We start from the raw sequence: 21,207 nt of genomic DNA on the forward strand, positions 1-21,207 counted from the left end.
TTTTGTTGTTGATTTGGCCAGATTTATCAAGCTTCAAAAAGTGATAAAATGGAGAGTGATAAACAACCAGCCAATCAGTTCTTACTGCCATGTTACAGGCTGGGTTAGAAAACTGAAAAGTAGGAGCTAATTGGCTGGTTGTTTAATCACTCTCCATTTTATCACTTTTTGAAGCTTGATACAAGGGATTGTGTGTTTTGGCCCCTGAAATAAAACATTGATTTAGGTTGATTTTCATTCATTTAAAATCATTCTGTTTCTACCTTTACTACATACATCCAATAAAAAAAGAGAATGAGAGAGAGACCTAGAGTGCCTAGAATCACTCACGGAGAGTGACATAAGATGATTTATTAATAGCAGGGAATGGGGAATGACCTTCCTTTAAATAGGCGTTTGTCTGCTATTTACCTGCAGTGGGAGATATAAAATAGCAACAGCATTTGTATATTCTGTGTATAAAACAGATGCAGTCACACCCAGTCTATACTAAGCAAATCAAAATAAAATAAAAACTAGTAATAATAAATAAACACATACAGTAATGGTGTGTACACACGGTGCGATATGGCTTCCGATGTTGCCGATATAGTGAACATCATGCCGATTGTGTAATTTTTAGGGCTTGCTAGCCCGATGTGCTGCCGATACGCGCTCCCGTGTGAGCGCAAATCGGCAGCGACATAGTGAGGGCAGGCAAGACTATATAGTGCAGATCTGCACTATATAGTCTTTGTGCCTAATACTCACATAGCTCCGGCGGCCAGAGGGGCTTCTCCTGGGGCTGCAGGGCTGATGCGCAGTGACCTGGAAGTCCGCCGTGTGGCCTCTGATGTATGCATGGGGGGCGGTGGGGAGAAGCCAGTAGCGCATGCAGGGGGGGGTTCTGAGTACCCAGAAACCCCCCAGGAGTCTAAAGGTCCTAGCCTGAAAGCTGAGGGTCCCCCTTTCCATGGGTACAAGAATTTTTAAAATCGGCCCTTGGGAACCGGAGATATCTGACTTCAAAGGAGTGGTCCCCATCCAAGCCTGTTAATTGCTCTTCCCAGTCGGATATTTCAGGTTCTGTCTGACTTAGAGTTTTTCTGAGGGTATTTTCCAAAATCTGGGACTCCCCCCCTTTGATGGACACTAGTAGCTTGTCTCTACTTTTCCAAAAATCAGAGATATCAGCCTTCCAGAAGCTGGTTACTGCTCCAGCTTCACACATCTGGTATGTAGTTTTATATTCTCATTGGCAGATTGCTCTGCCTCCTGAACTCTGATCCCCTAGTCCCTAATACCATTTGGTAGGGGGGATTCCATTAAAATCTAAGAAATCTATTTCCGGGAACTGGAGATATCTGCAGTCAAGCAAGCTGTCCTCCCACCAGAAAATTATGAATAATAAGCTCACTCCACTATACACCCCTCCTCTGCATATTAAACATCCTCTACCACCCTGGAAGTTATGTATCAGGGCCCCTTCATTCAGCCCAATGCCACATCATCTCCCACTATCTGTGAAGTAGAGGGGTAATTAGTGGAAATTACTGATCCAGGCTCTACATGCTGAGCGGTTGATATAATACCCCCTAACACCCGCAGAACATCAAAGCTTCCCCCACCCCCCTACCACTGGAGGATCGGTTGGGTCCCCAATACATTGTTATGTCCAGGGGCCAACACTGCTGTTGACGCCCCTGTATGTATATATATATATATATATTATTTTTTTAATTATTATTATTAGTATTTATATACATTTGGTCTATCTATAATACTTTAACTGACCCTGCATATACTGGGTCACCTCCAAGTGTCCATCTCCATGCTTTGCTCTGCCCCTCTGGAGACCCCCTTCTGAAAATCCTGCGTTTGCCCCTGGAAGCTGTTGCTGTGCCGCGGCACCGGGTGTCACAGCACCCTATGATCTGTGCCCCTGCCCGGCACCTGCAGCGGTGACAGGTATCAGTACTGTCCTCTCTTCTCTCCTTCATGCCGTGCGATGCGAGTCCCGATGCGATCAGATCGGGACTCGCATCGCGCGGCATGTCGACCGTGTGTACACACCCATTAAAGTCAAATGTCTATTTCACTGTATTACTGAAGCAAGGCAAAGCATCATGGTTTATCGGATTGAAAAAAATAATTTAACTGTTACTTGACAGTTAAATTATTCATTCATTTGTGCCATTTGGTAATTTAGGTGATGCAGGGGACTTGGAAACGAATACAACATAGAAGACTCACTAATACTCATATGCAATAACATATGACATCCTGTTAATTACTTTTATTTTGCTTAAAAAAAGAAAAACTGGTGCACAATGATTCAGGTACAGTACATTTATATAGAGTATGCAAGCTCAAAGTCAAAAGATGTAGTTGAGCAAATGGTAAATAGAAAAGATAACTATTGGGCAACATAGTAAAATAGTAACATACAGATGGTGCGGGACTCGTTCAGCCAGGGCCTGGTGATAGAATTGGCAGCCTCCGCCAGCCCGCCCTATCCGCCGGAAGGTGGGGTGCGCACGAGACGCTCACGCACCCCATTGCAATGGAGCTCTCCGACGCCTCCCCACCACCTCACCGCCGGTTCCTGCTGCCTCCCCGCACCCCCTCCCAACCCACTCCACGCCACCGAGTGACTGGGACGCGCTTGCATGTGTGACGCTTGCGTGTACCAGTCAGATGGAGTGCCTCTCCGCCGGCGATCACCAGCGGGTGCATTCTGTCGATTCCCAGCGCTGTATGAGAGGTGCTCCATCTGCAGTTTGTGAAGTTGAAAAAAAAGATGCAAGTCCATCAAGTTTAGCCTATATATAAAATTATACTATTATTATTTATTTATTAACAGTTTCTTATATAGCACACATATATTCCGCAGCACTGTACAGAGAATATTTGAACATTCACATCAGTCCCTGCCCCGGTGTAGCTTACATTCTATATTCCCTACCACATGTACACGCACACACAGACACATTCTAGGGTTAATTTCTTGGGAGCCAATTAGCCTACCAGTATATTTTTGGATTGTGGGAGGAAACTGGAGTACTCGGAGGAAACCCACACAATTACGGGGAGAATATACAAACTCCGCACAGTTAGTGCCATGGTGGGAATAAAACCCATGACCTTATTGCTGTGAGGCAGTAATGCTAACCATTACACCATCCGTACTGCCCCACTGGACCTCCCACTATGCATTATAATGAATGGTTGTATCCCTGGATGTTTCTCTGCTAAAAATTGGTCCAAGCCTAACTTAAATATATTAATTGAATCAGCCATCACAACCTTTTCTGGCAGATAATTCAAGATGTTAACTGCCCTAACTTTGACGAACTGTTTCTTCTATGCATGTGAAATCTCCTTTCCTCCAGCCCACGTGACCTCATGGTAAATAAAGTATCTGATAGTTCTCTGTATTGACTTTGGATGTATTATTAGTTATTAAACATGTCCTCACTTAAGCGCCTTTTGTTCAATGCAAACATTCCTAGCCTGGCTAACCATTCCTCATAGTCCAATACCTCTAAAACCTTAATCAATCTGAAAGCAAATACATGCGATTTACTGCACAGGAGGGGGCACAGCAGGACATCCTAACAGACTTTAATAGAATCAAAAGCTTACCTAAGCTTGAGATGACATAAGCACCCTTTTTTTTTAGAGGAAGAACATGCTAGCTGGGTAATTTAGCTTTGGGGGTTTATCACTGGTTATATAGGGGTGTAAATCAAATAGAGTCAATGAGAATTTAGTCGGTTGAGGGCTTTAGTGGTTTATATAAGGGCTGGCCTGAGGTGACTACTTCCTCTTGCCAAGGTTTTTTGGAAACCTGAAGTAAAAAGTTTTGGTTTAATGAGAGTTGGAGGAGTTGCAAAGGTTTAGGACCTTGCATGGCGAGGCACAGCATGGGCTATTGCGGAGGGGCCATGCTTCTTGGCCACCTTGACCAATCTTTTACATTTCAGAATTTGAATAAAATAAATTCTGTCTGTGACCTTAATTATTTCGATCTATACAGTTGTCTGAGTCATTATTTTATTAGTATATATTCAAATTCTTTTGGAATGAGGACCCCTCCTACTAATATGAAACACAATCTGCACCCCGTACATATGAGAACAGGAAGTTTCCAGTGAAACGCAAATTGAGTTCCATAAATACCGGAATCCGGACACGATTGTGATATGTGATATCCGGGTGAAAAAGAAAACCGTGGACGGAATGAAAGTTTGCATTCCGCGCAACCCGGAAGTCTCGAAGGGTTACACAGCTACTACGGACTTCCAGAACCCTAATGAAAATAACCGCAAACAGTGGTCCACTGTGGATCAAAAAATGGAAGTATATGCATGCTATGGCTGTAGGTATAATGGATAGTACCACTCATTGAAATGGGAGAAACAATGTATTTTTGAATTACTATGGCTTTAGTCCCCTATCAGTCACACTACTTCTGGACTGGAAGTTAATATTATTATGAAGTTTATTATACTAATATACTCAATGAATTTTAATATACTCAATGGATTTTAATACAGTGATGCAAAAAAAATATATTTAGTTCAGTGTCAAGAAAGCTGGAGTCAGTGTTTAAATTATAGGTACAATATTTTCTATACAATGGCCCAACCTATCAGAGTTAGGGGTGGGATTTCCTGAAGCATAAATATAGTCAGTTGGGAATTAAGCTCCACTACTTTAAAAATTACGTAGTCAAAACGCATCAGTGTGGTGATATGGAGGGCTCCCCTTAATACAGCTACACATTGAGGGTAATTTGGTGATATACCTGAGTAAGGTGAGAATACCTGGGTTATATCCTTTGGAGCCATCACTGGCACTAAGCACTGCTAATCAGAATTTATATACAGTATGTCTCCCACTCATAGTAAATTAAGGAATTTTCCCAACCCCAACATTATCTGAAGATACTGTATGAACAAAATGGAGGCCGTTAAAGATCCAGCTTTACAGTAAACTTTTTTCCCATGTAAAGCATGCAAAATATGGCTTCTCACTTCCAGTGAGGTAGTGGGTTTCCACAGCAACCCCTCCATTTATTAAGTCAAAGCTGAGACATTAGGAAAATAGGGCCTGCTTCAGACCTGGTTGCTAGGCAGCGTACAGCATATATGCTGCCTAGTGAGCAAGTAAATGCCGAATACCACCCGAATCCCTGTACTAGCATGTGAGCGGAAGCGTTTGCATACACATTCGCTCACATGCAGCCACACAGAAGAAAAATCATTCGATGGTCACTCACCATCAAATTATTTTTCTTCCCTTCACAGATAAAAGTAAGGCTAGACTTTTATTCTGGCCATAAATGGACGAATTTTGGGTGGACGCTGACATCATGTGATGTCAGCCGCCCCAAGCAAGCGTCAACACACCTGCATTCACAGTGGAAAGCCCATCTTTTCTATTGTCATTTTCATTGTCATGCCCATAAAACGCTGGATCCACTCCCTGTCCACCCATCCTAGAGTGAACGCCCCGGTGAGTATGAACTCACTGAAGGCGTTCGCTCCGGGGCTTTGCACATGCATGTGCAAACCATAACAATCGCCCATGGTTGAGAATCCGGGCCGCACCGAGTGGATTTAAATAGCCCCCATAGCATACCTCCCAACTTTGAGGAGGGAGGAGGAGGAGGGACGCTGGTGTGTGCTCAAAAATGTTGGGGGCATGGCCTAGCAGGAAGGGGGCATGGCCTATACTCACAACACTCCCACAAGGCTACGCCCACGGTTGCACCACTGTGAGTGCATGAATAGACGCTGTGCACATGAGCACAGTGTCTATTCACTGGTGACAGGGGGGGACTCCCAACTGCCCCCGCTGCCGGCCACTGTCAGCCCAGGGCGGGATGCAGGACTGTCCCCAAAAATGGGACGGTCCCACGGAAAGCTGGACAGTGGTTAGGTATGCCGTAGTGCAGAGGATTTCTATTTGTGGACTAATGTAGCTTCTAAACCTGTTGCTGAATCACACAGGCTCCTAAGAGAAATGATTAACATGTTTACACAACCTTTTCTTATTGCCTTATTATAAAAGCTTAAACAGATATTTTGTGTTGCTAATACAGCACTGATCACAGCCAAGCTCTCTGCTGCTTTCGTTTTCTAGAGAATAGAGCACCATTATTTTGTGAAATAACAAATATGGCTGCTTGTTCTCCAAAGAAAACAATCGACAGACCATAGAGAGGAATCAATACAGCTCTGTGTTGTACAGTAACTTAATAACTTAAAATGTTTCCATATAATTGCTATGTGGACTAACAATTGTTCGCTTGTACTTTATATTAGATAAGTACATTCAATGCAGGTTGCAGAAACCCGACATTTAATAATATATGTTAACATAAAAGGCACTATTATACTGATGACATTGAGCAGAAAATGTTTACTTGGCTGCAGAATGGTATAATTTATACATTATTAAGCTACAGGGGGGAAATCTAGAATACGTAAAGCGGTTTTGTTTATTTTCTTATTTAATTATTTCTGAAATAATTCACAATCTTTGACTTGAACCTTGAGAAAGTAAATAGTTTAATAAAAATAAATGCACTATAGCAGATGAATAATAGATTTGTAATCATACAACGGAGTTCCAAAATTCAAAATTTTAAGCTGATATATATATATATATATATATATATATATATATATATATATATATATATATATATATATATATATATATATATATAAGAAAAGATATAGAGGTGTGCTGGTAGAGGTTTCACCCAAAATATATGCACATTGGTAAAACAATATGTACATTTTTTTTTATTTTGTACAGCAATGTAAAAACAATAGATGTTCACACAAATTATAACATCACAATTGGTCCGGTGTTTGATACACTTTCAACTATTGTATTCCTTAAAACCCTACGCGTTTCATCCTGAAGGGACTTCTTCAGGGGTAACAAGGTATCTGAATGGTGAAACAATGCCGTGTAAACATAATTTGTAAAAAACTACTTTCAAATAAAGACACATTTATATAAATATATTCTTACAAGAGGAGACAACAAAAGTTGGTAATAGAGCAGGAAAGGTCACAAACCCATTCTCTTGATATATATATATATATCTATATATATATATATATATATATATATAGATATATATATCTATATATATATCTATATATATATATATATATACACACACACACACACACAACACAAAATCTCTAAAATTGCGCTTTCACTTTAAAACATATAGTCCCCTACTAGTTGGAACTGAAAAATACTTCAACACACCCACAGTAGTGTCTTCAGCGCCCTCTAGCTGTAATGTCCATACAATATGTAAAATAGTAAACGTAAACTCCAGGTAATTCTTATGAAGAAAGTTTTTCTTTTATTTTTCAAAAAAATCGTGATCAATTCCCAACGCGTTTCGCCTACATGAGAGGCTTCATCAGGGGTTTATGATCTAAAAACAGTATAATATACATACGGATTACATTCTGGACATTACATAAATAAAATATTATTATACATTTTATAAAATCATATCTACAACAATATACAACCGTTAAAAAATGAAAAAAAAAGATAAAGCAATGGTAGATGGAATGTGAACAGACTAAGATACTGTAGGTGATTTATTTCAGTGATCCTTAGAGGTTTCTTTAGAAAGGTACATACCTTAAGTTTTGAAATTTTGAAATGATACCCATCAGGGTCAGGTTGGTAATATTCAATATAGATGTCCGGATAGACCCGGATTATTCTGGTGTCTATAGACCTGATTGGGACCTGATGGATAAATAGTTCCATTTGAGACTTATGGTTTGAGTGGTCTATGACATATATGGCCATAGGTTTATGTTCAAATTTCATAAGTACATACCTGTTTTTAAACTATAATACGATAACTTATTATATATGTGATTTCCTAGAGTAGTATTTGTCTGGCAAATTATGGAGTTCCTAAAGGTTATAAGAGAAAATACTTTCATGTAAATCCAATAAATTGTAATTACAATTATAGGGTATATAAAAATTCATATTTTTTTCCTTTTTACATACCTCTTAGGGTTTGTTTGAGGCAAAAATCGGCAAAAAGTTTTTTTTCAATAGTGTAAGATTTGCAGATACTTCCCCAAAAGTTTTTTGGTAATTTCTAACAGAAAAGATGACAATATAGTACATATTTATTCATTAGCTGATACAATTCTATGCAATCCAAAAAGTTCAAGTTTTCAAGAGTGTATAGCTTACCCTTTCTATGGGGAGATGTGTTCTCTAGAGGATCCAGCCAGCAAGTGAATGATAGCTGTACCAGGACTCTATATATAGGGAGCTGTGTGTGACATCACTTCCCTTTTCCATTAAGTGTGTGAATTTATGAGTTACTAGTAATAATAATAAATAAAGTGAAAGTTACTGTGAATCTATAATTAGATAGTACCATATAAGTGCATTTAAATCGCAAAGTGATAAGTTAAATGCTTTAAGGGAAAAATCATTTTAAAGAAATCGCCCCATAATGCATTGTGATTTTGTGATTTTTTTTGTGTGTTTATTTATGTGATTTATAAGCATCTAATAGTCTCCTTCTGCTTTGTGGTAGTGGGACAAAGTGTCCACTTTTGTATGGTGCATAACTAGTGTGCATACAGTGTTTAAAATAGTGTTTTTGCAGTTTGCGTTCCAACCTAAGCAAGGTGGAACGCACCGCCATTTTACCCAGAAGTTATTGGGATTTTCGTGTCTTCTAAGTTCTAATGGTTTAGCGCTTCACCTTAATGAGCATGGAACGCTCTTTCTACAAGCTTCCTATGTGATCCTAGGTGTTTGTGCGTTCCATAACTATATTAGGTGGAACGCACCGCCATTATTATGAGGATAGTGTCTCTATTATTTAAATGCTATTTACTTATCCTATAGACGCCAATAGTGGCGACCTTGGAAAAATATTTAGTCAGCAAAATGGTTCCAAAAGGACTCACTATCGACAAGAGAGCGTCCTTTACAACGGCATCAGAGGACTTTCTATCAGACTGGAAGAACATTACTGAAGGATGTTCCTTTTCCCTCATGAATCTGATAATTAAAGAACGTCTTAAAGAACTCAAAGAAGTTGAAAAGAAAATTGAAACCAATAAAAAACTCATATCCCCATTCAGCAACACGAAGGAATACATAGAATTAGAAGAAACCATAGGAATCCGTCTGAAAAAAGCAGAACAAACCCTAAAAGAAAAGAAAATCAGGAAATTCATGAGGGATAAAAGAAATAAGGAGAATGAAGATGACATAACATCGGTAACTCCACATCGGACACCTGCAGGAACAGCGAGGAAACATAAAAAAGGAACCCCAATGAGAAGGGACCAAACACCAATTCGACATAGGTTCGAAAGGAGAAACAAAATGGAGGTTAGATCCAGATTTAATGAAAATAGAACCTATAACGAACGACGAGAAGAACCCGTCTGGAGAAGAAACCCTAACAGATATCATAATAATTGGAGGAACAAAAAATTGGATGATGATCGGTATCATAGACCAAGGGAGGACAGAAATTATAACGACCATAGACGAAGAAGTCCTCCATACCATCGAGGGAGAGAGTCAACAAGTCCATTACATACCTCAAACAGATTTGAGAGTTTGAGGAACCTCAACAATACCCCAAGGAGACCTTTTTTAGGCGAGGAGAGACCCCTCAACCATCGGAGATAAAGAAACCAACCAGAATAGGAACTAGAGGGGGGAAAAGAGGGAAAACTGTACAAAAAAGAAAGAAGAAAAAGAAAAATAGAGCACCCACAAATGAAGGACAGGACACAAGGGAAGGAATACATCAGAACCACGTGAGGAATGATGAAGGGAAGGTGAAAATCTTCAATTTAAGTTCCCACATCCTTAATGAACAAGAAAGAAAAGTTCTAGAAAGGGGGATGAAATATGCCCCATCAAACAAAATTAATGAATTCGAGCTTTATGTGGACATTCAGAAGTATGTGAGGAAACTCACTGTTAAGAAGTTTTTTCTGACGAAGGAGACAGAAGGTGAAGTGGAGGAAGGGTCCACTTCCTCATTTCGCCCCAAATCTACTTTTTTTCCGGTCCATCTTAAAGGAAACTTCATAGAGACTTTCGCAGTTCAGGTCATGGATGATATAAGAAAAATTAAAACCAAAATCAACCATAACCTCACATTCAAAGAGAGAAAAGCCCTCGACGGTTTGAAGAAAAATGATTCAATAATCATAAAACCGGCAGACAAGGGGGGGGGGGTAGTTATCCTAAATGTAAATGCCTACGAAGAAGAAGTTTTCAAACAGCTGGGGGATGAATCGACTTATATCAAACTAAAGAAAGACCCCACAATTGCCTTCAAAGTAGATTTAGACCTGCTTCTTAATGAATTCACAACTATTTTAAATTCCAAAGAAATAAAATTTCTGAGAGTGGAGGACCCTCAAATTCCGGCAATATACATACTGCCGAAGGTCCACAAAGACCCTATAAAACCTCCAGGACGCCCGATTGTCTCGGGGATTGGGTCCCTCACAGCAAATCTATCAGAAATGATAGACTTTTATCTTCAGCCCCTTGTTTTTAAAAATAAGTCACACCTAAAAGACACAAGAGATATTTTAAACATTTTAGATACGATACAGTGGGAAGAGAATTTTATATTGGTGAGTGCGGACGTTAGTTCGCTATACACCATTATAGAACATAGAAGTGGTATTGAAGCCGTAAAGACGTTTTTAACAGTGTCCGACCTAAATCAAGAACTTGAAAATTTTATTTTAAAGGGCATTGAATTTATTTTAAAACACAACTATTTTATCTTTAAAGGTGACTTTTATTTACAAAAAAATGGAACAGCTATGGGCACCAGGTTTGCTCCCAGCTACGCCAACATATTTATGGGTAGCTGGGAAAACGACTATGTTTGGGCGGAACACCCCTTTAAAGCAAACCTGGTGTCCTGGTCACGTTATATCGATGACATCATTTTTATCTGGAGGGGTGATATGGAACGGCTTAATGCATTTTGTACATACCTTAACGATAACCCCCTGAATATTAAATTAAGCTATGTCATCGACAGGACCACTATCAACTATTTAGACTTATCCATTTATATAGAAAATGGGAGAATCTGCACAAAAACTTTCCAAAAACCGACAGATTCCTCGGCCTACATATATGCCGATAGTTGTCACCATTCGAACTGGTTGACCAGTATCCCAGGAGGACAATTTAAAAGATTGAGGAGGAATTGCTCTGACCCCATGACTTTCGACGAACAAGCACAGATCTTGAAAAAATCTTTCCTGGCATGCGGGTACAAAGAAGAAATAGTACAAAGAGGATTAAACAACGCAACAACGGTAGATAGGGCCGATCTGTTAAAACCAAAACCAAAACAGAAAGAGGAAAATACAGATTTCCAGTGGGCCTTTATCTCAAAATTTAATTCCCAGCACAAGGAGGTGGAAAGGATTTTTAAAAAACACTGGTCCATCATCCAGAAAGACCCTGTTATTGGGAATCTTCTACCCGCAAAACCGAAACATATATACAGGAAATCAGAAAATCTGAAAACCAAACTCACCAAAAGCCTGCACATGGGCAATCAGGTGAGGATGAGCTACAATAGGTCAAAAGGTTTTTATAGATGCGGACTCTGCATTAATTGCAGAAATACTCCACACGCATCAGCATCTAAGACTGAAGAAATTGTGATTAATGAAGAAAAAGTCAAAATCACCGATTTCATGACATGTAATACCGCGAATGTCGTCTATGCCATAAAATGTTCGTGCGAAAAATGGTACATCGGGAGAACTACGAGACCCCTTAAAACCCGGATCGCTGAACATTTTAGGAACATCAAAAAAGGGGCAGAAACCCATCCTCTAGCAGCACACTTTAAGAAACACCATAAGTGTTCCACCAATCAGATTTTGGGATTCTGGGGCATCAAACTTGTTCAAGCCACAGAAAGGGACAAAAATATACAGAAAAGACTGGCCAAGAAAGAAATGGAACTCATTTTCAAATTCAGCACCTTAGAACCAAATGGATTGAACCAGGACTTTGAAATAAAATGGTTCCTGTAAAATATACCTGAATTCATAGTTCCCACATGTTTTTATACACCCTTTCTCACCCTTGAATTTATGATGAATTTTAACTGTCCCCTCACCGATGCACTTTCACCCATGCTGCTATTTATATCTTGCTGCTATATTCATTTATTTTTATGAATTTTTATCACTTTTAAATCTTCTGTGATTGCTGCTGCCATTTTGTGATTTTTTCTATCCCCTAGGACCTATAATGACGGTCCGTTGGGCACATAAGCACTTTAAATCATATACAAGGAGGAGCAAGATGTCCGCCTCATAGAAACAGATAAGGCACAGATCATCTAGGAGGAGCAAGATGGCCACCGTACTGAGAAAAGTTCCTATATAACGGAGTTGGAGGAGCAAGATGGCCGCTACACATAGAGAATCCCAGCCGAGAGGACAAAGATGGCCGCGAATCTAGAGAGAATGAATCAGGAGAGGACCCGCAACCACGTCATTTCCGGGACGGCGGAACAGAGACTTTACACCTACATTTCAGCCGGATAGAGAGACTGCAACACACGCGCGTCACTTCCGGAGATGAACGGCGTCACGAGCGTGACGCGTCACTTCCGGTGACGAGCCCTCTACCCGGGAACATGTATAGGACCCAGGTGTATGAGAAAACGGACTTTAATATATTATTGTTATACATGGAGAGTTGTTTTCCCACAGATGTTGGATATCGTTGGAGGGGTATTTAAACCCTGTCCATTGGAGTCACTAGCACCTTGAAAAAGATCTCCAGGAGAGATCGAAACGCGTTGGCAGTGACTTAGGAGAGCATTGGCTGGACCCATTCCGGTAACCTGACAGCACTCAGTGGGACCTTTCCTTACGGGGCCCCTTGATCGATAACAACTGGACCACTGAGAAGCCAGTCAGCCCAGGAGCGGTAGAACAGCCTGCTCATTTTTTATTTATTAATTTATTCATTATTAATAAAGAACATTTTCTTCACCCATTTGTGGAAATTTTCCTTGGGACTGAACATCCAGGAGAGAGACCCTGTGACACGCTGTGTTTATACCACCTAACAGTGAGTATATGGAAAGGGGGAATCCCCGCCAACATTGAAATATCCATAGAAGAGAAAAAGGCTTTTATCCTGAAGTATTGTTGATAAGCCTGTATATATACAAGAAAGTGTGAGTTCATAGAGAGGGGGAACTCCCCGACCACACACACATATACCTACAATACCTATTGTCTTAAACCAGTTTATCGTTTTAAATATACACCGTGTCAAACAGTATTATACGAGGGCAGATGCCCTTTTTTGTTTTCTTGTCTTACATATCATCAATATTGAGCTACCCCAAGAAGTCATCTGGAGACGGGCTCATGTACAGGGGAGTCTGATAAACTTTTTTTCTGTTTAGCGCATAAACTTGGTGAAGGATTTACCCACTTTGCTAATGCCAATAGTGTTAGACTTGTATAATTATGTGTACTATAGTAAAAAATGATTATCTCCTGTGTGTTCATAATAATAAAAAAATAATAATAAAATATATATATATATATATATATATATATATATATAAAAGAAAAAGAGACAATTGGGGTGCGCTACCTAATACATACAATGTACCTCCCAATTTATATAATAATAAAATCACAGATGCATTCTGAAATTCATTTCCTTGTATTCAATGTTGATAATGTTCGCAATGATTATGCACAGTCAGTTTCAAGATGAACAGTCTTTTTATTATTGCAAGAAAAACTGACGTGTTTCATCACTAAGACTTCATCATGGGTAAAACCAATCGGAATATTATTTGAACAGCTGGTCCTAGTGAGAATCTTTGCTGATCATTGTAGTTTTTTTATTCAACATTATAAAAACACATAATTATGAAATTTTGGATATAATCCAGTTTGGGGTTATTCTGGTTTATATTGAGAGTGGACTTCTGTGGTATTTTATTGATCCGTGCAAAGGAGAATTTCAGGACACTCTCTCAGTGGCAACCTCCTTGCTCTGCATTCAGAAAAGGAATGCAGAGCAAGGTTTATTAAGCCTGGTGAAGTGATAAAGTGTCCTATGATAACGTACAATACAATATGTCGTCAACACTCTGTGGATTCCATAGATGAAGAATTCTGAAATTATACTGGCATTAATGTAAAAACAAAAACTATGCGGTTGGAGCTTAATGGAATGGGTTTCCATGGCCGAACAACTGCATGCAAGCCTCACATCAGCAAGTCAAATGATAAGCGTCAGGTGTAGTGGCGTAAAACATGCTGACACTGGACTGTGGACCTCCTGTGGAGTTACAAATCACGTTTCAGATGAGTCTGGTTTTGGTGGATACCAAGAGAATGCTAGCATGCCAACTGTGAAGTTTGGTGGAGGGGGGTTAATGGTATGAGGCTGTTTTTCAGGGTTTGGGCTGGGTCCATTATCTCAAGTGAAGGGTAATCTTAATGCTTCAGAATACCAAGACATTTTGAACAATTCTATGCTTCCAACTTTTTGGCAACAGTTAAGGGAAGGCTCTTTTTTATTTTTACATGACCTTGCCCCAGTACACAAAGCAAGATATGGTGTAATGAGTTCAGTGTGAAAGAACTTGACTGGCCCCCTTGAGAGTCCCAACCTCAACCCGATCGAGCACCGTTGGTATGAACTGAAACAGAGAGAACAAGACATGCTTTCTCCTCCATCATCAGTGCCTGACCTTTATAAATGCTCTTCATTCCTACAGATACACACCAAAATCATGTGGAAAGCCTTCCAAGCCTTCCTTCGAGTGGGAGCTGTCCTAGCTGCAAAAGGAGGACCAACGCCACATTCAAGCATATGTATTGAACACAATATCATTACTGTCCATGTTGGGGTAACTGTAAGGCATCCAAATACTTTTGTCCATATATTGTATGTGTACTATTGTTAGTTATTGTAGAAAGTGCAGAGCCCCTGTGATTTTTCTGTCTGTTATCCATGTATCTATCTGGATACATGGATAACAGTTAACACCTCTACAGTTTGTCTCCCAGGATCTATCCCTATGCTCAAATATAAGCATTATACCTGGTGTAATAGACCTTAGTGTAAGTCAAGATGGCAACACTCCAGTTTGGTTAAGATGTAGTTTGAAATCTGACATATTCCATTTGTGCTTGACATGATATTTTATGCACTTTATCTCAACAGAATCTTAAAAAGCTCTTTGAATCATACTCTCTTTTTTTATTTCTATGTAAAGAAAATTCTTCCAACCACGATGAATGAGGTACAGAGGTCTGATGCTCCCGGCTCAGTCTGTTGATGTGCACTGACAGTTATCAGGAAGGACAAGACCACTTTAAATGGCCTGTTTTCATTTAATATATCCTCATATCTTGTGGCCTTGAATAAATTTCAGTCTGGTGTTTACGGAGCTGCTGCTATTTACATTGACTAAGGACAAGTTATGAAACCTATGTGAAATAACAAGAAGGATTACAGGAACAATCCCTTGACAGAACGAAGCACTTCCTGCAAAGTGAAAATAAATATTGTAAAATAGGAAATGTGGTTTAATAATACATATGCCATGGAAACACAAATGTGTACATATTGCATCAGCCACAACATGGGGCATTGGGAGATGAACCTCCTTATGTTGGTAAGAGAGAGGTAAATGTATGAATGTTGGAGAAGTGGTATTTTTCCCCATAAATAACTTCATGTGAAAGGTGATAATGCACCAGCTCTAATCAGCTCTAATATGTAAATGACAGTTAGGAACTGATTGGCTTGAGCTCTATCTCCTTGCACATAATGTTCTTTATGGGGATAGATAGGAATTATCCAAGCTTCATGCAATTACCCCAGAGTGCACTTGCCTTCCTGCCTTTAAGTCACCTGAAATAGTGACACCTAGATCCCTCTCTTCCTCAGTCATTTCCATTATATTGCCGTTTATACTATATTTAGTCTTTGGATTTCTGAGACCCAAATGCATGATTTTGCATTTTTTGGTATTAAACTGTAGTTGCCATGCTCTGGACCACTTCTGAGATCATCAGTCATTTGTTTTACCCCTCCTGGTGTGTCTACCCTGTTGCATACCTTTGTGTCATCTGCAAAAAAGGCACATTTTACCCTCAATTCCATTTGCAATGTCCCCAATAAAGATATTAAAAAGCACTGGTCCAAGTACAGATCCATGGGGTACACCATTGGTAATCTTGCCCTCCTGTGACTGCACTCCATTTACTACAACTCTCTGTTATCTATCCTGCAACCAATATCTTATCCATTCAACTATCTTAGAACCCAATTCAATTTAATTTAACAGTCTGCAATGTGGGACAGTGACAAAAGCCTTACTAAAGTTTAGATAAGCTACATCTATGCCCCGCCCCCCTTGATCTATTACTTTAGTCACCCAGTCAAAAAATACAATAAAATCTGTTTGACGTAATCTCCCCCCAGTAAATCCATGCCGTTTAGGATCCTGTAAATTGTTGGTTTTGAGATATTCTACAACTCTTTGTTTAAGAGTTTTTCTATCAGTTTCTCTACTACTGATGTAGGGCTCACTGGTCGGTACTTGTTTACCTATTCTTTGCTTCCACTTTTGTGCAGTGGGACTACATTCGCTGTTTTCCAGTCATTTGGGATTACTCCAGTAGCTAGTGACTGGTTGAATAATTCTGTTAATGGTTTTATCGGCTCCCCTTTAAACTCTTTTAGTATTATTGGATGTATCCCATCTGGCCCCATTGATTTATCCACTTTCAGTTTTGGGAGTTATGTAAGGACTTTCTCCTTTGTAAACATACTTGTTTCTCCCTCATTTTCTGAATATATTTGCAACTTAACTGTGGCCCCTACCCCTCTCTTTCAGCAGTGAATACTGAGCAGAAATACTTATTATTATCTACTATTACATTACATATCCCCCTCAAGACAACTTCCACTCTCTGTCTTTAGTCTTATTACTCCACTTTTTGTGTTTCTCCTTTCACTTACTGTATATACCTCAAAAAAAGTTTTCCCCCCTTTATCCACTGACTGGGCTATTTCTCCTCAGCCTGTGCTTTTGCACATCTGATTACCTTCTTAACTTCCATCTGTCCAACAAGATACACCTCTTTGTCCTCATTATTCTGCATATGCTAATACAGTATTTCCTAAATGCCAACTTTTTTGCTTTCACAATGCTTGCTACTTGTTTAGCAAACCACAATGGCTTGCTTTTCCTTGTGTTTTTCCTAACTCTTTTGACACAAAGTTCTGTTGCTTTTAGTATTGCACTTTTTAATTTTTCCCACTTATCCTGTACTCCTTCCAAGTTCCGCCACTCTGCCAAAGAATCCCTTACAGAGTTTCACAAAAAGTATATGTACCAGCGCTGAGGGTTAGGATTGATACGATTTAATATATCAATGCATACTCAATTATTAGACACTAAAAACAATGATACTGTACAGTATAAATAAAAGCAAAAGAAATATATAATCAAAGACAGACAATAATAACTACAGTACACATTAGAGAATAAATTGAATAAAATTGTAAGCTGGCAATTGCATACACTTCACTTTATCATATGGAATTTATTAACCAGAGCCCGATTAGTAGACCGTCCTTTATGTAATTAGATGTCAGTTAAGATATATGGTCGAGATTAATTCATACAGTTACTTTGTTAGTATATTTTCGTAGTACTTTTTCATAGTACTTTCCAATATTGTACAGGTTTGTAATCCAGAGATGATATATTATGTTGCCTTTCTGTTAAGCCTGATGAAAATATCGTCATGATATGGAAACGTTGCTAATAAACCTATCTAAGGGTTCTGCATTATATTGGAGTGCCGTGCTGTGTTGTGTTCTTCATATATATATATATATATATATATATATATATATAGTGGGTCCAGAGGGTGGCCGGCACTCCATGCAGCAGCAACAAAACGAATCGGGTGCCCTCCCAGGAGAGGGGGATGAGACCCGCTCCAATATACAGCAACACAGACGGGTGGCACTCCAGAAATAAATACAGTAGTCAAACGATCAGGTGATCCAACGTTTCAAATGTTATTGCAACATTTTTCATCAGGGTGTAAATCCAGAATTTAAACTTATATATAGAGGACAATGATTTAAAAACAAAAACTTTCAGGAAAGAGACCAACTCAAATAGTTTCATCTATACGACTAGCCAACATCATCGTAATTGGCTAGACGCCATTCTGTTTGGTCAATTCACTAGGATCAAACGTAACTGCACGGATGCCTCCATTTGTGAAGAACAACTACAGGAGGTCTCAAAATGCCTGGAGGTTAAAGGTTACTCTAAAGACTTGATATCCTCTGCAAGAGAAAAAAATAGATAGTATAGAACGACCATCTTTGATGACATCTAAATCAAAATCAGTTAACTCTAGCGACAAATTCAAATGGGCTTTTGTCAGCCGATACAGTTCAGTCCACAAAGATGTGGAGAAAGTATTCCGCAATAACTGGCATTTACTCCAAAATGATCCAGTCATTGGCTCTCAATTACTTGCGAAACCTCAATTTATTTACAAAAAAGCACCTTCACTGAAAGACCATTTGGTCCACAGTTCCACAGATAATAATCCCCGTCAGACTGTTAGAACCATTGGTTTTCACCGCTGTGGGTCTTGTTTGGCCTGCAGAACATTTTAAAATTAAACCGTTTTTAACATGTCACTCAAGGAATGTTGTGTATGTGTTACAGTGCAGTTGCAGGCTTTCGTATGTCGGTAAAACTAGCAGACAGCTGAAGGCTCGCACTGCAGAACATATCTACAATATCCGAAAACAACTTAAAACGCACACAGTATCGGAACATTTCCGTATTGTGCACAATTCCAATGAGTGTTTTATTGTAAATTTCTGTGCCATCGAACAAGTTCTTCCTAAAAATCGTATTAATGATGTAGCCAGAAGACTCTCCAAGACAGAAATGCCCTGGATACATCGTTTAGGAACTCTTGTTCCTAAAGGCTTAAATGGGGAGTACGAATTAAAACCCTTTTTGAGTTAAAAAATATGTTCTATCTTTTCCTTGAATTTCCTCCCCATTTTCACTTACTAGTCATTTACTCGTTAAGTGGTGGTGGTGTGTTTTTTTAAATAATTCTTTATTAATAATTATTTATGAATATTGTATTACAGGTTGAGTATCCCGTATCCGAGTATCAGTTATCCGAATTATTCCGAAAACCATACATTCCAGAAAGTGAAAAAATTATTTTTTTTTGCTAAAAACTCACTGGGGACATTTGTAACAGCACTACTGGTGACATGATATGTAACTGGCACTATATATGTGCTAGAAAATGATTGCTTGGCATTCAAATTCAGTATCTGAGATGGTGCACAAATTTTGTTTCATGTTTTGAAACCTTGTTTTTTGAACAAATAAAATATATTTGTGTGTATTTTATGTGGTAATAAAATATATTTGTGTGTATTTTATGTGTTTATACAGCATACATGCAAGATACTTCAAAATACATAATTGAAATATTAAAATATTCCAAAATACGGAATAATCCGTTATCCTAAATTCTCCTGGTCCCAAGCATTTTGGATACGGGATACTTAACCTGTATTAATGTTTACTGTATTTCTTTTTTTCCTTTTTTTAGTGCCTGTATGAAAGATTGTTATATCTTTGTACACAACATCCAGTTTCCCTGTAAGACATTGAAAAACAAGTTGCATTGTGTTTTTATAAATTAAATGGAACGCAAGCATTAAAATATTATAGAGGAGTATGTCCGTCCCCTTGGAATGCAGGCACAATATCCTGTTGTGCTCAGCGATATAAATTAAAAATTAAATGGAACGCAAGCATTAAAATATTATATAGGAGGATGTCTGTTCCCGTGGAACGCAGGTGCAATATCCTGTTGCGCTTAGTGATGCCGAATTAATGATGCGCTATAGTCTGTGAAAACGGCATTACTTTGCAGTCATTTTCCGGTATTTGGAACGCAAACAATGACGTAGTTCCGTCTAGTGGAAAGCACCTCCATATTGGATTCCCTAGGAGGCCGGATGTTGTACGCCGATTAGCGGCAGCTGTATTGTAATTTGTCTTGATGAATGGGGGTATATATATGCCTCATAATGGACTTTTAAATAACACGCTTCTGATGAAGGAAGTTGATTCCGAAACACGTTAAGCATGTACCTGGACAGGGTGGTTCCCTGGAGGAAGATCTCGGCAGTGGAGTATCCTGGACTGAGCCCCCCTTGTTTTCCGGACACAAGGGACCCAGACTGAAGGACTTCACATAACATCTACATGCCTGCTGTTTTGCGTTGGAACCCCCTGTTTATGCTTTTATACAAGTCACCACTTTGTAAGTGTGTTGTCTTAATTAAACCTTTTTATATCCGATTGATCTGCACTATGTTGCCTTTCATTATGTCTCCCCTATACACAGAATAAGGGGAGAATCTGAGGGATTTGGATCATTCATTCCACTCAGTATACCATTTAACCTGTTGATCTCTGAGGAGTTTTGTATGGTTTTGTATATTTATTTATTTCCATAAGGTTTATTTACCTTAAAAAACTTGGTTACCTTTGAGCGCTATTTCACAGATTCACATTTCTTGCCACTGTTTCATGTATTGAGTAGCCTAAGGTGTTTACTACTCCGTGTATCTGTGTTTAGCAGCACTTTGGTTCAATTGCGCACTCTGTAGCCATATTCTTTGTATCTTGTGTCTATAAGGACAACAGGTATGACCTGTGTCCAATGTATACTAAACAATGATCCCACACAAAGTGGGAACAAGACACTCGCCACAGAAAAAAATATATTTAAAAAAATAAAACTCAGCCAAATATAACCTGTACAAAAGTCCTTTTGTTTTCCCAACGTTTCGATCACTCATAATGATCTTTGTCAAGGATTCAATAAGGTTTCATAATCAATGGAGTATCGCAAGCCAACAAGACAACTTCCATGGAGATTGCCCTCAAAGAACATGAACAGCCATGTGATGCCAGGGGGGGAACTGGCAGCGGTCGGAACTGGGTGGGGGTCGGAATTAGCGGGTCCCATGTTATCCTATGGGGAAAATGTTCCAGCT

General features: G+C 39.1%; 1 protein-coding gene across 5 annotated transcripts in view; it reads left to right on the forward strand.

Annotated features, from left to right (window-relative positions):
• The window catches only part of LOC146020203 (uncharacterized), a 117,713-nt gene extending 97,203 nt beyond the window's left edge, over positions 1-20,510 (forward strand). The window contains exons 3-4 of one of the 5 annotated variants that reach the window (XM_083153156.1): positions 14,840-14,977; positions 15,341-20,510. In XM_083153156.1, coding sequence (XP_083009282.1) covers positions 14,840-14,977; positions 15,341-15,403 — 201 coding nt within the window. In that variant the 3' untranslated portion in view covers positions 15,404-20,510. Of the gene's footprint in view, positions 1-9,899; positions 14,978-15,340 lie in introns of those variants that run through there. The other 4 variants (XM_083153157.1, XR_014450731.1, XR_014450732.1 and 1 more) reach the window with 4 other exon arrangements.
• The last annotated feature ends 697 nt before the right edge of the window (positions 20,511-21,207 follow it).

This window comes from Crinia signifera, chromosome 7, assembly GCF_055691185.1.
Source record: "Crinia signifera chromosome 7, ASM5569118v1, whole genome shotgun sequence".
NCBI lineage: Eukaryota > Metazoa > Chordata > Amphibia > Anura > Myobatrachidae > Crinia > Crinia signifera.